General features: G+C 42.1%; 1 protein-coding gene across 1 annotated transcript in view; it reads left to right on the plus strand.

The window, feature by feature from the left end:
* Positions 1-16,881, plus strand: part of LOC133111427 (anoctamin-1-like) — a 73,019-nt gene that overhangs the window by 40,840 nt on the left and 15,298 nt on the right. Inside the window, exons 14-20 of the mRNA XM_061221776.1 lie at positions 576-647; positions 2,061-2,138; positions 10,691-10,765; positions 12,675-12,876; positions 14,632-14,743; positions 14,881-14,938; positions 15,875-15,975. Coding sequence (XP_061077760.1) covers positions 576-647; positions 2,061-2,138; positions 10,691-10,765; positions 12,675-12,876; positions 14,632-14,743; positions 14,881-14,938; positions 15,875-15,975 — 698 coding nt within the window. The remainder of the gene's footprint in view (positions 1-575; positions 648-2,060; positions 2,139-10,690; positions 10,766-12,674; positions 12,877-14,631; positions 14,744-14,880; positions 14,939-15,874; positions 15,976-16,881) is intronic.

A 16,881-nucleotide genomic window follows, 5' to 3' on the forward strand; every position in this document is an offset into this window, starting at 1 on the left:
CAGGGAGGCACAACGGCGTTGTTACTCGGGTGAAAGCTGTCATGTGCTGCTGAATACCCGCAGTTCAGCGAAGTGGCAGTGAAGGTATTGTTGCCTTTCCACTCCATGTATCTGTGCGAGACTGCCTTTTCTCACATGACTGCCACCAAGTCTCCATGTCACCTACTGGGCCTTGAAACGCCAAAGTCAAATATGACTGGGCCCCAGCACAAAAAAAGAGAAAGAGAAAGGCTGCTCTACACTGACTGGCTCCCACTGTAAAGTGTAATCTACACTGACTGGCTCACACTGTAAGGTGTAATCTACACTGACTGGCTCTGTAAGGTGTAATCTACACTGACTGGCTCCCACTGTAAGGTGTACTCTACACTGACTGGCTCACATTGTAAGGTGTACTCTACACTGACTGACTCAACTCAGACTGGAAGGTCCATTCTACAGTCGATGATTTAATGTACATCTTTGAGAATAAACATTTTGAACTGCAAATTACTGAAACCTGCACCATTGCATACAGATGAAACAAATTCCTTGTCTGCCTGATATCTTTGATAATACTGTGTTTTATATCCTAGGGCCAGCCGAGGATTGAGTATGAGCTCGCCGTTATGCAGAAGTCCCTTAGAAAGGAGCAAAAAACCTGCAAGGTAGGGATACTGCATGGATGTTTTCTCTAAGCTGCTGTTGGGTGTTTTCTCAAAGCTGCTGATGGGGATTTCTCTAAGCAGCAGATTTCAAGAATTTCTCTAAGCTGTTGTTGGGGATTTCTGTAAGCTGTTGTTGGGGATTTCTCTAAGCTGCTGTTGGGTGTTTCTCTAAGCTGCTGTTGGGTGTTTCTCTAAGCTGTTGTTGGGGATTTCCCTGAGCTGCTGTTGGGTGTTTCTCTAAGCTGCTGTTGGGGATTTCTATCAGCAGGTGTTGTTGGGGATTTCTCTAAGCTGTTGTCGGGGATTTTCCTGAGCTGCTGTTGGGTGTTTTCTCAAAGCTGCTGTTGGGTGTTTTCTCAGGGCTGCCGTTGGGGATTTCTCTAAGCAGCTGATTTCGGGAATTTCTCTAAGCTGTTGTTTGGGATTTCTCTAAGCTGTTGTTGGGGATTTCTCTAAGCTGTTTTCGGGGATTTCCCTTAGCTGCTGTTGTCAGGGATTTTCCTGAGCTGCTGTTGGGTGTTTTGTCGAAGCTGCTGTTGGGGATTTCTCTAAGCAGCTGTTTTCGGGGATTTACCTAAACTGGTGTTGGGGATTTCTCCAAACTGGTGTTGGGGATTTCTTAAACCTGCTGTTGGGGATTTCTCTAAGCAGCTGTTTTCAGGGATTTCCCTAAACTGCTGTTCGGGATTTCTCTACGCTGCTGTTAGGGATTCCTCTAAACTGCTGTTCGGAATTTCTCTAAACTCTTGTTGAGGATTTCTCTAAGCTGTTGTTGGGGATTTTTCTTAGCTGCTGTTGGGTGTTTTCGCTAAGCTGCTGTTAGGGATTTCTCTAAGCTGTTGTTGGGGATTTCTCTAAGCTGCTGTTGGGTGTTTTCTCTAAGCTCCTGTTAGGGATTTCTCTAAGCTGCTGTTGGGGATTTCTCTGATGTAATGGGATTTCCTTGATCATGTTGGGATGTTCTCTAAAATGTTATTTTTCTGTAATGCATTGAGGTTTATCTATGTTTGGGCTTTCTTAATCTTCTAATCTGTTGGGGGGTTCCTCTGACACATTGGGGTTTCTTTATTGCATTGGGATTTCTTGAAGCATTTTCTTGAAGATTATTGATCACATTGAGGTTTCTTGAAAGTGTGGTCGTTGTTGAACTTGTATGTTGTTCGAAGAAGAATTATATTCTTCTCCACATAATGAGTTGTCATGAATCACTGCAACCTATATCATACTTAAAGTTGATGGTTGGAGAGAAGTTTCATTCACAATTTAGCAGCCAGCCCACAGTGGTATCAGAGCTGATGATAAATGCTAGCTGTTTAAGAGAGACTTCTTCTTTGTCTTACTTGTTGTACTTTATTTCCTTGATTTTGTTCTGGGTCCTGGTGCGGGGCTGTGTTTGTATCGTCCTCCTGTTAGAAGCCACCGGAGCAAGCGGAGGAACCCACAAACAAGTGGAAGCAAACAGTTCAATCTGCCCTGGCAGGGCTAAAGCTGGTACTATCATGCAACCACCCTTCCCTGGTCTGTCAAGATGTTTTACACTTGGTTTGAGATATTAGCCTGACCAGGCTGCTCATAACCATACAGTACTATGAGTCTGACTAGGCTGCTCATAACGTTATAGCACTTTGAGCCTGACCAGGCTACTCATAACCCAACAGTACTATGAGCCTGATCAGGCTGCTCAAAATCATACAGGACTATGAGCCTGACCAGGCTGCTCATAACCTAACAGCACTATGAGCCTGACCAGTCTGCTCATAACCTAACAGCACTATGAGCCTGACCAGGTTGCTCATAACCTAACAGCACTATGAACCTGACCAGGTTGCTCATAACCTAACATCACTATGAGCCTGATCAGGCTGCTCAAAATCCTACAGCACTATGTGCCTGACCACAATGACATGTGAAAAGATTTTTTTTTTCTTTTTTGCAAATGTATTAAAAATCAAAAACTGAAACCTCTCATTTACATAAGTATTCAAACCCTTTGCTCTGACACACCAAATCCTGGTCAGATGCATCCTGTTTGCTCTAATTATCCTTAAATGGAGTCCACCTGTGGCATGAGAAAGGTAGGCGTAATAAAGTAAAAATGTTCCTAATAAAGTGCTCAGCGAGTGTATAAGGTCCCTCAATTTACACTTGTATGTCATGACAAAAACCAAGTCCAAAGAACTCTCCGTAGAGCCCTTTGATAAAACTGTGGTGAGGCATATAACAGGGCAAGGGTAGAAAAGCATTTCTAAAGCTTTGAGTGGAACCAGTTCACAGTGGCCTCAATAATTATGAAATGGAAGAACATTGGAACCCCCGGGCCTCTTCCTAGAGTTGGCCGTCCAACCAAACTGAGTCATGCAGCATTACAGCATTGATTTCGGCGCCTACAACAGCCTAATTACTTCAGATGTTTATAATGGTTTTGTGCAGACAAGGCTCAAGTTTGAGGCTGTCCCACTCAATAAAAATATACTTGAATCAAACAGATTGCAGGAAACAAATCTCACAAACCAATATAATTTTTAGGCAATCAGTAGTGACCTACATTAAGACTGTAAGCATAAAATACAACATACAACCACTAAAATAAAAAGAGACATTTTGACAACGACATTGGATGCACAAATGTCTTCATTTGTGTTGCAAGATTGCTTGTATACAGTGTCATGAAAAACTATTTTCCCCTTCATAGTTTGCTTTATTTCCTCATATTTTCACAATGCATTGTTTCAGATCTTTAGACAAAAGGGAACATGAGTAAACACAATTTAAAATAGTTTCAGTTATTTAATCCATGCCATGTCACCCCTATGTAAAAGTAATTGCCCTGTTAAAATGAATAACTGGTTTCTCCATCTTTAGCAGCAATAATTGCAACCAAACACTTCTTATCATTTGATATCAGTCTTCCACACTGCTGTTGAGGAATTTAATCCACTGCTGTAATAGACAAATAGTTTGGTATTCAAGCATGAATTTCTCATTTCAGGTTCTGCCACAGCATCTCTATTGGATTCAAGCTCCAAAACTTTCTTTTTGATACTTTTCAGTCAATTAGATATGGAATTGCTTTTGTGTTGTCATAACCAAATTACACATCAGCTTCAGCTCATAGATGACCAGCAGCATGTTGCACCAGTATAACATAAGTTAAAGTGTAAAGTCAACACTTTAGTTTTGAAGTTGTGTCTTTTTTGATTGCACCATTTATACTTACACTTCATCTTAACTAAGTTCGCCATAAATGATTCCATATTTCATATTCAGACCAATCACGCACGTTAAAAACAAGAAATCACCCCTCATGCTCTTCTAACATCTAATAATATTTATGATGGTTGTTATTCTATCTCAACGGCTACCACTTGTTCCAGCTGGTGATTCTTTATGGGCTTTTACTGGATGTATTTAGACTGCATTAACTTAGAATGTGCTGTTTTCTTATACAGTGCTGCATTTCTCCTCCAACTAGTTTTACAGTCCCTGCAGGCTGTAGACATTATCTTTAAGATTTTTCTGTTAAGGGACTGAATTTGTGGTTCTTTCAATAACGCCAAATTGTCCAGATCCCGTGGCAGCAAAGCATCTGCACACCATCACACTACCATCACCATGTTTGACTTTTGGTATGATATTAGTATTCAGAATTACTGCATTTGCTTTAAGCCAGCCATAATGGGACCTATGTATGTCACTCACTTGCTACCCTCTCATGAATCCCTTTGCCCAGACTTTGTTATTGTAGAGTCATGAACACTGGCTTTTGCTGAGGCTAGAGAGGCCTGCAGGTTGTCCTTCTGGGATAATTTGTGACTTCCTGGATAAGTTGTCACTGCGCCCTTGGAGGAATTTTGGCAGGCCACCAACTGCTGGGAAGATTCACTACTGTTCCAAGTGTTCTCCATTTGGAGATGATGGCTATCACTGTGGTTTGGTGGAGTCCCAGAGTCTTACAAATGGCTTTCTGAACCTGATTGTTACAGCCGCAGGGACACCGTAATCATAGAAGCTGACACCGGGGTTGTACAAAGGAAAGTTTTATTTCCAAAGTAAATTAAGAATTTAATCACACTGTAAAATCTGTCGCGGTCTATTAAACAGATCCAGAATCAGCCAGTCATAGAGGCTCAGGCACACCAAGGAAAACAAGGCTCCAGGTGCTACACAGCTGAGGAATCTACAGCAACACTCGGACCTTCCACCCTGGAAGGAGAATAAAAAACAAGAGAAACATTCCAGCACATGTTTTGCATTCACTGTAGGAAAACCAAGGGATTATATTCCCTTGTACTAGTATGGGTATCTGAAGAGATCCCAAATATACATCAAAGTTTTGTACTGCCCACACAAGAAATAAATGCAAATTTCGAGTGACGGAAGTTGGCAATGGTGACAGAAAGGGAAGGGGAGTCTGTAGAGGAACATTTTCCAACTTCTTAAGTTCAATTCTGCTCACAATTTCTCTCTCGTGGGCCTATCGCTCCAACTCTTTTAAACCGAGAGGCAGTTTCCTAAAACAGCAGCCAGATTTCCCCAAATCTCTTCAAGTACAAAACATCTGCATGTCTTTTTGTCCAGGCACATGAATCATCAGAAAAGCTTATTTATATATAAAAACACATTTTATGATACGAAATGTAAAGAAAATGTGTGTTTTATTCACATTTATGAGAGTATGTTTTTATAAAGCATGCCCAAAGTGTCCAAAAATGATTACTCACCCTAATACTTTCTAACCGAACTGCAGCACATTTAAAATGGAACTTTACTTAAAAATTAGGTTACCCAGAGCCCCGTTAGCCAGTACAATTGTAGGTTTCTCTTCACCAAATCCTGCAATTACGCACGTTTGTATATTCATTCTGCTATCTGAACACAGCGATATTCCTAAACTGTCCGTCACCTGAATATGAGATATTATACCTTGTTGGAAACGGTGGGAAACCCCGTAGAAGAAGCGTCTTATGTTTTAAGACGCTTTTCTTATGTTCATGGCATTTGCATATGTGTTTTTACCTGTTTTCTCCCAATTTCTAGCCAATTATGCCCTATCTATTCCAATCACCCATGTGGCTATGGATACACCGCAACAGCCCTGTCGCTTGGCAGCCCAGGAGGATCAGGACAATAGAGAGCCATATGCCTTCTACAAACTGCATCATCTGCATCATAACAGGGCGTTGCTGCAAAAGAGCAAGCATGCTCAGTTAATCTACCCTGTATAAAGGTTATGAATAAAATAAATAGAAGAACTCCATACTCTATTAGGGTGGCTTTTAAAATCACTTTAACTGTATGCAAAGGTGGTGGTTACTACTGTAAATTTCAATACCATAATGGTCAGCTGATATTTCAGGCATACCTCCAGTAGTTCTTCTGACAGATCTGCAATAAAGCAAACCATATTCCATGACGGATCACAGGAGTAAGGGCATGGAGTGCCACGTAGCTTATATACAGTGTTGGTCATTGGTCGTACAGGGACCGCCTTTACAAATATCCCTTCTGCGTAACTCTGCAAACCAAATATATCGTAGCAAGCCAGTCGCAGACAGATTTCCTATATAAAAACTAGCCTCGAGTTCTGGGCCTGAGGTGGCTTTAAACACTGAGCTCATTGACGTGACCAGCAAACCAATTGATCAGTCAGCTTCAGTTCTCCAAAGTACCCCCACTCATAAGCATCACCGAAAACGAAATAGGGAAAATACCAAAATGACAAGCCCCCTGGCTTGCCTGGCAACTACAACTACATCTGGGATGAGACAGGACTACCATAGGCTATTACAACCATTTACCAGCCAAGCAAACTTGGCCATTACCTGAACCAATAATAACCATTGGTGCTGTGAAATAAATCAACGTTAACTGTGCCTCTTTCAAAAAAACACCTTAAATGTAGAAGTGTTATTCACAAAAAACCAAAGAATATCATGACACCCAAAAATTGTCAAGATATATAACCGGATAAAGCAAAAAAAAAAAAAAAGTCAGAGGGAGAGAGAGCCTGGAACTCCATGATGGAGAATAGTAATACACAGCTCCCCCTACTCGGCACTAAGGGACTAACACATATTGACATATTTCAACAACTTTTTTTCTCTTCTGGAATTTCCTTTGATCCTGGCATACCAAACCAAACTATGACCTTGTCTGAATTAAAGCAGTTCTTCAAAGAAAAGTGGGCAAAAATTCCTCTATAGCGATGTGAAAGACTGATACCAAGTGAGGAAGTGATAAATTTCAGTTATTGCTGCAATTGTAGGTGTTGTTACCAGTTCTAAAGATTAAGAGGACAGCTGGGAGGGGGTAAGACTACAGAGCAGGCAGGGAGAGAGAGTAAGATGACAGTTGGGCACAGGTGCAGAAAAGAGCATACACTCTATATAGGGGCGGCATCTCCAAAGGTTATAGTGTCCAACTGATTCCAGCCCTGGCAGAATCAGCCCTAGCATAGTATGTTTGCATGACAAGGACTCTCATGCTTGCTTGCCTGGTGCCAAGACAGGAGATGTCCTGGAGCGCATGGACAAGCTTCTGGCCAGAGCAGGAAGGGATCCAGTTGTCATGGTCCACATAGGGTTTTTAGGTTCTGCATGGCAAATTTGTGGAATTAGCTGAAAAGATTAGGAGTAGAAGCTCCACGGCAGTATTCTCCGGAATGCTATATGTACTATGTGCAAGCAGAGGGAAGACAAACTTTATCTGGAGGTTTATCACATGGCTACAAACCTGGTGAGGAAAGAGGGGTACAGCTTTATGGAGCACTGGGACTACTTTTGGGACAGGGGTGAGCTGTACAACAGGGACAGGCTGCACCTAAACTGGAGGGGAACTTCTGCACTGGGACAGGGTGTGCTTAGGGTTGCACAGGATTATTTAAACTAGGGACTTGGTGGGTAGGGAGGATTGAGAGTGAAATAGGTAGGAAGGTGCAGACAGCGAAGATGGAAGCAGCCAAAAACATGAATAAAATCTTGAGAAATTTTAGTGAGGATGGCTTGGGGCAGCAAGGTCCGCATTCCGTTTCGTGTTTTTACGTTTGCGCTGTCTGTTTCTTAGGTCACGCCCCCCCACACCTGTTATGTGTTTACTAATGTGGAATCATCCTCACCTGAATCCCATTGTATGGGATTATACAGTGCATCCGGAAAGTATTCACAGCGCTTCACTTTTCCCACATTTTGTTATGTTACAGCCTTATTCCAAAATGGAATAAATTCATTTTTTTCCTCAAAATTCTACACACAACACCCCATAATGATAACATGAAAGAAGTTTTTTTGAAATTTTTGCAAATCTATTCAAAATAAAAAACGAAGAAATCACATGTACATAAGTATTCACAGCCTTTGCTCAATACTTTGTTGATGCACCTTTGGCAGCAATTACAGCCTCAAGTCTTTTTTGAATATGATGCCACAAGCTTGGCCCACCTATCTTTGGACAGTTTTGCCCATTCCTCTTTGCAGCACCTCTCAAGCTCCATCAGGTTGGATGGGGAGCGTCGGTGCACAGCCATTTTCAGATCTCTCCAGAGATGTTCAATCGGATTCAAGTCTGGGCTATGGCTGGGCCACTCAAGGACATTCACAGAGTTGTCCTGAAGCCAATCCTTTGACATCTTGGCTGTGTGCTTAGGATCGTTGTCCTGCTGAAAGATGAACCGTCACCCCAGCCTGAGGTCAAGGGCGCTCTGAAGCAGGTTTTCATCCAGGATGTCTCTGTACATTGCTGCATTCATCTTTCCCTCAATCCTGACTAGTCTCCCAGTTCCTGCCGCTGAAAAACATCCCCACAGCATGATGCTGCCACCACCATGCTTCACTGTAGGGATGGTATTGGCCAGGTGATGAGCGGTGCCTGGTTTCCTCCAAACATGACACCTGGCATTCACGCCAAAGAGTTCAATCTTTGTCTCATCAGACCAGAGAATTTTGTTTCTCATGGTCTGAGAGTCCTTCAGGTGCCTTTTGGCAAACTCCAGGCGGGCTGCCATGTGCCTTTTACTAAGGAGTGGCTTCCGTCTGGCCACTCTACCATACAGGCCTGATTTGTGGATTGCTGCAGAGATGGTTGTCCTTCTGGAAGGTTCTCCTCTCTCCACAGAGGAACGCTGGAGCTCTGAAAGAGTGACCATCAGGTTCTTGGTCACCTCCCTGACTAAGGCCCTTCTCCCCTGATTGCTCAGTTTAGACGGGCGGCCAGCTCTAGGAAGAGTCCTGGTGGTTCCGAACTTCTTCCATTTACGGATGATGGAGGCCACTGTGCTCATTGGGACCTTCAAAGCAGCAGAAATTTTTCTGTACCCTTCCCCAGATTTGTGCCTCGGACAATCCTGTCTCGGAGGTCTACAGACAATTCCTTTGACTTCATGCTTGGTTTGTGCTCCGAGATTCACTGTCAACTGTGGGACCTTATATAGACAGGTGTGTGCCTTTCCAAATCATGTCCAATCAACTGAATTTACCGCAGGTGGACTCCAATTAAGCTGTAGAAACATCTCAAGGTTGGTGTCTCGGTGGCGCAGCCTGTAGAGCACTGACCGCATGCTCATTGCGAGCCGCGACGAATCCTGTGTCCTGCTACCTGCTCCTGTGTCCTGTTACCTGCTCCTGTGTCCTGTTACCTGCTCCTATGTCCTGTTACCTGGTCCTGTGTCCTGTGAGCTGAGTCCCGTCCAGTCTCCAGCCCTCAGCCTCTTCTCCTCCTCCATGCTCCTTCCCCGCTCCATTGCCTGCCTGATCACAACACACTTTCTTGTCTTAATTGCTACTGTTTGCTGGAGTTTGAACCTGAACTGTACAACCCTGTAAATAGATAAATTCTGCTATTTACGAGCACCTTCCCCGACAAATATCTTGGCCCTGTACAGAACAAAAATCACATCTACCCACAAATTGAAACAATAATTGTGTTAATACTGATAATATGTGCACACATGTTTTATTACTTGCCAACTAGCCAAATTGGGGAAAAAAGTTATTGCATTTTATTGCTAGATTTACAATATCCTTAAAAACTACACAACACTGTACCAGTGTCATCTCCCCTAGCCAAAAATAGAGTATCAGTGTGTGTGTACAAGGTGTGGTTTCAAATTAAAAGATGAAATATGGGATATTGCTGAGGCTGCATTGCACAATGTGACATGTAACAATCTGGAAAAAAATGGCTGATATGATGTACAGCCAGCATTAATCAATTAGAGCAGTTGATTACAGAGTTAACTCACTGGATACCTGGGTCTCAAGAGGGTGTTGATTTTAAGGTGAGAACTAAAACCAGCAGACACAGTAGCTCTCCAGAAGGCTACCAAGGTTGGAGACCACAGTTTGCCCATAACTAACTTTTAACTAACTTAATATTGTCATACATTTAAATTAAATTAAGCAAATTGTCACAATCGAGAAATGCCAGCAACCACTGGCTTATAGGTTATGTTTGATGAAGTATGGGAGAGTCTGAAGCCTCTATTAATTTGTGCAGAATTTTTTCACATCGGGCTATCATTTATTGTGCACCAAATAGTGTAAGCCAATATGAAAGGACTTATTGTCTTATGCTGCTTAATAAGCAAATTGATTATGATTACATCATGTGTTGTACAGTCTGAAAGATGCGAATGTAAAGTCTCAGAACAAATTAAACAACATACACAACTTCAATCATAGAATCCTGCAGATATTTATTGTTATACTTTTATTGAGAACATCTGCTTGTAGTCTGTTTTTAATAGCCTGATTCCCGCAGAATTAGCTATCGAAAGACACTGCTCAGTAGATTAGCACTGGTATCTGTATCACTGCCCAAACATCATGTTTCAGAGCATCCCTATTGTACACCCCCTCTCCTACACCCTCAATTGTACTCTAACATACAGTATCATTAGTGCCCCTATGTTCATTATATTCCAGTCATACTTAGGCCTAGATTTATGGACATTGAAGTTAAAGCTCAGTTTCTTCCTAACCAATGACAGGGTAGAATGGTTAGCTTCAGCTTTGTTTTTGGTTTTATTCACAATTGATTTCCTCTTTCAGACAGAAAAAGAAGAGCTGACGTGTAGAGACAGGTTTCCAGCCTATATGACTAATCTGGTCATGATGCTGTTGATGGTAAGTCTTTTGTTTGTGCTACTTTGCCATAGAAATTACAGTCGCTGTGCACCTTGCAAATGTGCATATATTCAGAGTTGCTTTGCAAACCAAAAGCTTTATTGGCATGAAAAAAAAAAAATCATTTGCAAGACAGGAACCGTGAGATGTTTTGATTTAGAGGAGCTGTGGAGGAATCTGTATCCCTTTGAAAAAGATTCTGTGTCACATTGTATTGCTGGAGGAGAGATGAGAAAGTCCAGGTTAAAGCTTTCTGACAGCAATCTAAAAAGAACAGTAGAATGACAGTCAAGGAGCAAACCATGAAGATCAAGAGAGAGATAACGCAGCTGCAGTCAGTCCTGTGGAATGGAGATGGAGCGCAGGCAGTTTCAGAGACCAGAAGAAGCTCTGTGGTGGGTGACGTGCTGGAAGAGCAGGGTCAGATGGCCCTGATCCAGGTGCAATTTACGCAGCTGAACTGGATACACCCACTACCTTCTTTTCAGCCTGGGGGGCAAACTCAGGTAAAAAATACTTTTTCACAGTTTTAAACTACCTAGTGGGAGGGAAGTGATGGACTCGGAGCAGATTAGGCGACATGCCGTCTCCTTTCATTCTGTGAGGAGAGTGCAATGACAGGGCTGCAATATGGTGTTCCTTTCAGCAGTGTAAGGACTGTAGAGTCTTTCCAGCCTAAAAAGGAATACCTTTCTATGTTGAAGAATTGTTATGGGCTTACTGATTCACTCTGACCAGACATATTGCATTAAATGGTAAATGGTTGCCATTTCTTAGAGTGCTACAGTTTGTGATCCTAAAACCCAGAAGAGAGCATTTTTGAGCCATAGGTTCCCACTGCCGATTTTCCATGCTTTTTTCCCATAGGGATTTAGATTCTATGTAAGGTCCGTTGTTAAGGTACGCTGAAGGGAGTTTCCCGTTTTTGTTAAATTACATCCCTTAATATGACAACCGTGAATTTCAAAGCTGTTGTGTGCTTTAAAAAAGTAGGTTGTTAATACAGGTTGTTATATTGAAACTACAAAGGTAGTGTCGTATCGTGTAAAACTTGATAACTGGGGCTGGGGAAATACTATGACCTTGTTGGAGTTAAACTGAACTGGTCTTTCATATCTCTGTGGAAGAATTTTAGGCAACTCTTCTTCGCAGAACTGCTTTAATTCAGACAATTTGGTAGGTTTTCCAACATTAACTGCTCATTTCAGGTCCTGCCACAGCATCTCTATTGGGTATAAGACTCTGACTGGGCCTGTAGGTTGAGATGCCAACCATAACAGTTTGTACGGAAGAGAATATTTGCTTTTCAATTTTATATGGGTGAAATGTAAAAAAAAATTCAACAGCTTTGTATTCTGAATGATGAAAAACAAATTGCAACAAGGTTATGAAAGTGCTGCATATAGGGTACAAAATGGTCACAAAGGGTACACAATCGCCACAAAATGGGTTACGAAAGTGACAATCAATCTCATTGATAATCCCTTATTTTTCTCCTCTTTTTTCTTTTTCCTTTTATTGCCCATAGCTCCACCCATGGGGAGAGGCTAGGAAAAGATGAAAGAAAAATAAGTTAAGATGGGGAAGTCCAGAAAAAATGAATTAAGCAAATGGAATGTCCTTGCTCATTAAAATGTCAGTTTGAAGCCATGTCAGTTACAGACGTGGCACATATGTGGTAGATGGGGAGAGGTGGACCAACAGGTCGATCATTCATATATCATTTGTACTTCCGCAAAGGATGCGCTTGTGTTTCCTCACGAGAAAGGAACATTTGGGAGTTCTTAACTTCTACTTCTAGCTAATAGGAGGAACATTTAATGGGCTGGAATGTCCTTAAATACGGGCCCTCGATTGAATTTCCAGGTTAGGAGCAAGAAACCTCTCTCTGTCTCTCTGTCTCTCTCAGGTTGGTGTGACCTTTACCATTGTGTTTGGAATCATTCTGTACCGGATCTCCACCAAGGCTGCCCTGCACATGAGCTCCAGCCCCACCACCCGCTCCAACGTGCGTCTGACGGTCCTCACCACCGCAGCCATCATTAACCTGGTGGCCATTCTCATTCTGGACGAGGTGTACGGGAGAGTCGCTCGCTGGCTTACTGTCCTCGGTCAGTACGGGAAACCACCCCTCCTGCAGCTGTGGTTATGGCTCTTATGATGTGAGATTGTTCAGTTTGACTTTCTGGAATACCTAACCTGTCCCACTGTTTATCAGGAATGTGGTTATATAGGATAGACTCAAATAGGTGTGATATTTACACAAAAACATTTCTGTGTTCCATGTTCTCGGTGACTCTAAACAAATTAGTTTGTTAAGCAGAGACTGCAAAATTATTGGTAACACTTTCAAATAAGATTACATGAATTGCCATTAACTCATGTTGTTGTTAACTAATTACTTTTAGTCAATCTGTACACCTTAGCATCAAATTTCTAAACTGATTTTACATGACATTACATTAAAGGCATTTAGCAGACGCTCTTATCCAGAGCGACGTACAATGAAGTGTAAATCGAACCCAGGGACACGTGCGATGAGGACCCGAGAGGAAAGCACGGACAGGAACAGGTCAAGCAAACACCTCCAGGTCGTCCTCTGGCCCCATCTTCTGTAGTTTGATGTGGGCCAGGTGGGGGGTCAGGGTGGGGCTGGATGTTTGCGCCTTCATCAGCTCCATTAGTATCCGCAGCCTGTGACGCTCACACAGCCTGCATCGCCTAGTGTTGGGTTTCCTGCATCTGCACCTGCTCCTTCACCTGCAGCAGTGGAGAAGGTTCCATCTTCAGAGGATTGTTTGTCACAAGTACCACTTTGGTGGGGGGTCCGAAAACAACGGGAGATCTGAAAAATGTCTGTTTTCACCTGAGTTCATTTGGAGCCACAGAAGCTGGAGAGAGACAAATGCCACAATGCCACAATGCTCTTGTTATTTCTTGGTTATAGAATAGCGCGTTTAAACTATTGAGTTACAGGTTTATTAGGGGATCAAAACTAGCACATAATAAATGTTTAGGCAATATTTCATTGAAATTGTGACAGAAGAAGATACATACAAATTCAAACGGATTTCTCTTATTTATGAGATTTGTTAGAGCTCAACAAGTCTCCACCTGCTGCAAAATTACTTTTTGGGAGAAACATCTGTCTTTCATAGTATTTGTAGAGACTACAGAAATTACCACTGATAATATAGTCAGAATAAGCCAGCCCATTTCAACCTGCTCCACCTGCTTCATCACTTTCTACTTCACATGAGTATAAAAAAATTGGGTAACAAGCATGCACAATTTGTCAACCATCAGCATGGGAAAAGCAGTGGGTCATTAATGTTTTGCTGCCAGTGGCTCAGGGTCTGGTTACCTCTGCTAGGAGGTCTTGGTCATAGGTAGATTGTCCAGTAAGACAATCAAGACTTCGAGTTGGTTTTGGGTTGTATGACAACATCTGGTGTTGGTGATTTGGTTTTGATTGAAGGCATCATGAATGCTGATAAATACATACACATTTTACCATTTAATGCAATACACTACACACTCTTGATTAGATATTGATACAATCATAAACAGTGTAGAATGGGTTTGGGATTCCTTTGACTGAGAGAAGCAGAATATGCGACCAACATTAAAGTAATTCTGTGTTAAATTGCTGAATCGTTTTCATTGAAAAATAAATAACTTGGACTTAATGGCTGTTGTCATTGGACAGTAAATAAAATAAATAGTGATTCTGTGACTTTTGCACAGTACTTTGTTCACATCAATATATTTTCAAGAAAAATATTTCAATATGTATGAAAAGCACACTTCACATGTAAATGGCAGGTCCTTCAGGTTATCTGTAATGGTCCTGTTTGTTTTTACAGAGGTGCCAAAGACTGACAGGAGCTTTGAGGACAGACTGATCTTTAAGACTTTCATCCTGAAGTTCTTCAATGCTTTCACCCCCATCATTTACATAGCCTTCATCAGGGGCAGGTAGGTACCTTACAAATGACTGGTTTTCAAATAACATTGGGATCATCTGCAGTATGGCTTAATGGATTCTCTGTCTATGTGCCCAAATGCAACTTCCTGTGGTAATCGATTATCGTTTTTGCTGCTTATATCTGTAGACTGGTTGGTCACCCTGGAAGTTATCTGTATGTTTTTGAGTCATACCGGATGGAGGAGGTAAACATTTTTAAAATCCTAAGAATTGTGTTTAAAAATGTAAGTGTGAGGAACTCAGTGTGTGTGTGTCCCTGTAATCACTGTATCCTCTAAGGTTTCTTAGTGTAAACACTAAAGAAAACCTGCAAAACCTGCTGTGTGATATGGAGTGTGAGTCTCTGTATATTTGTGTGCATGCATGCATGTGTGTGAGAGTATATCTGAGTGCATATATGCGTGCATGCATGCAAGTGTGTGTGTATGGTGTGTGCCTGTGTGTATGTGTTTGTGTGTGCATGCGTGTGGGTGCATCCATATGTGTACCTAATCTAGGCAAGTATGAATGACCTCCTCTATGAAGAGACACGATTGTGCTTTTAGATAGGCAGGGATTCATGCTGGCTGCAGGAAGGAGTTAGAAGTTGGATTTTTGGAGAGGAACGATTTTCCTTTTATTTTGGTGTTGGTTCCTTGGAGTTTTCAAGCTTGTGTACATTGTTCCTGCAGCACTGAAAGCAAGGTCTGGCTTACCAGTCACCCACCCTTTTCTGGTATTTTCAATTTAATGTCCTGTCTAACGTCTCCTGTTTTGTAAATTAGAAGTAGTGAGCCTACAAGCATCCCTGTTTTAAGAATTGCAGAGAGTGGTTGCACTTTGGGGTCACCAAGTCACGAAGGAACCACACTCGTACCTGTAGCTGTGAGTATACTCTGAACACAGAGCTCTTGCGAAGTGAATCTGCTTCTGCCAAGCTCACCTCACAGAACATGCAGGGAAAAGGAAAGAAGAAGTGGGAGGCTGCTGGCTGATATTTATAGCAGAGCACCGCTGCACTACCTGGTACATGGGACTTCTATGAAACTAATTAGCTGGGAAGGTATCCTGCCCTGTACGGAGGCATGCCATATTCAAGTGATCCAATATAAGGCTACTTGACTCTTCTCTCCCCTCCCCAGTGTGCTCATGGAGGCTGTTTGATGGAGCTCTGCATCCAGCTCAGTATCACCATGCTGGGCAAACAGCTGATCCAGAACAACCTTTTTGAGATTGGCATCCCGTGAGTTTTTTCTCCCGCACACGCACACGCACACGCACACGCTCACGCTCACGCTCACGCTCACGCACACGCACAATCACACACACACAGTCTCACACACGTACACGCACACGCACACACACACTCTCCTACAAATTTGCAAGCTTGCGTACACTCATGCACACTTTTTTGGGCGCCGAATTGGTTCATTTCAAATAGGGAGGCTCCCCTTTTCTTTCCATATCCTTCTTGAAGTAATGTTAGTTGTCACCGGCAGCCTCACAGAGTTGTGCTCAGTGAGATATTTCCACCAGCCTGTACAGCTGGGGTTGGGCAGGGGTAGGGTTTTAAGCAGTAGAACCTCAGAGATCCAAACCTCAGAAAAGTCTGGTCAACCAAACAGTTATGGAATTGGAAGTGTAATATTAGTACAAAATTATGACTGGAAAACGCAAAAGAGTAACTATTAATTGAGAAAGAATTTAGAAAAAACTTGAATTGATAAAAATTAAACAACAAAGTAAGCTTAACTGCTGTTGCTAAAGAGTAGCTGACAAGGGAAGTCCCAACTTTTACATAAAAACAAAATTTGTTGTTGGATGGAAGCAGGTGAATAATTTTAAATCTAGCAAAGATCACGTCACACTGTTGGCTATGGCCAATGCAAGCGCTGACTTTTGCGTGTCATCAGTGTTGATCCACAAGAGTGCAAACTATTCAACAATTGTGAACTCATTTTTACATTTATTTAGTCAATCACTACTTCAAGTGTCACATTCCACGCTAAAATATTACTTTCGTGTGGAAATTACCCCACTGTTAACCCACTGCATTCACACCGCTTCACATCCAGAATATGCAGCCTTAAGCAGTGGGTTTATTTGTATTCATTCCTTTTTCAGAGGTACATTTTTCAATAAATATGGT

The sequence above is a fragment of the Conger conger genome, chromosome 15 (genome assembly GCF_963514075.1).
Source record: "Conger conger chromosome 15, fConCon1.1, whole genome shotgun sequence".
In the NCBI taxonomy this organism is placed as follows: domain Eukaryota; kingdom Metazoa; phylum Chordata; class Actinopteri; order Anguilliformes; family Congridae; genus Conger; species Conger conger.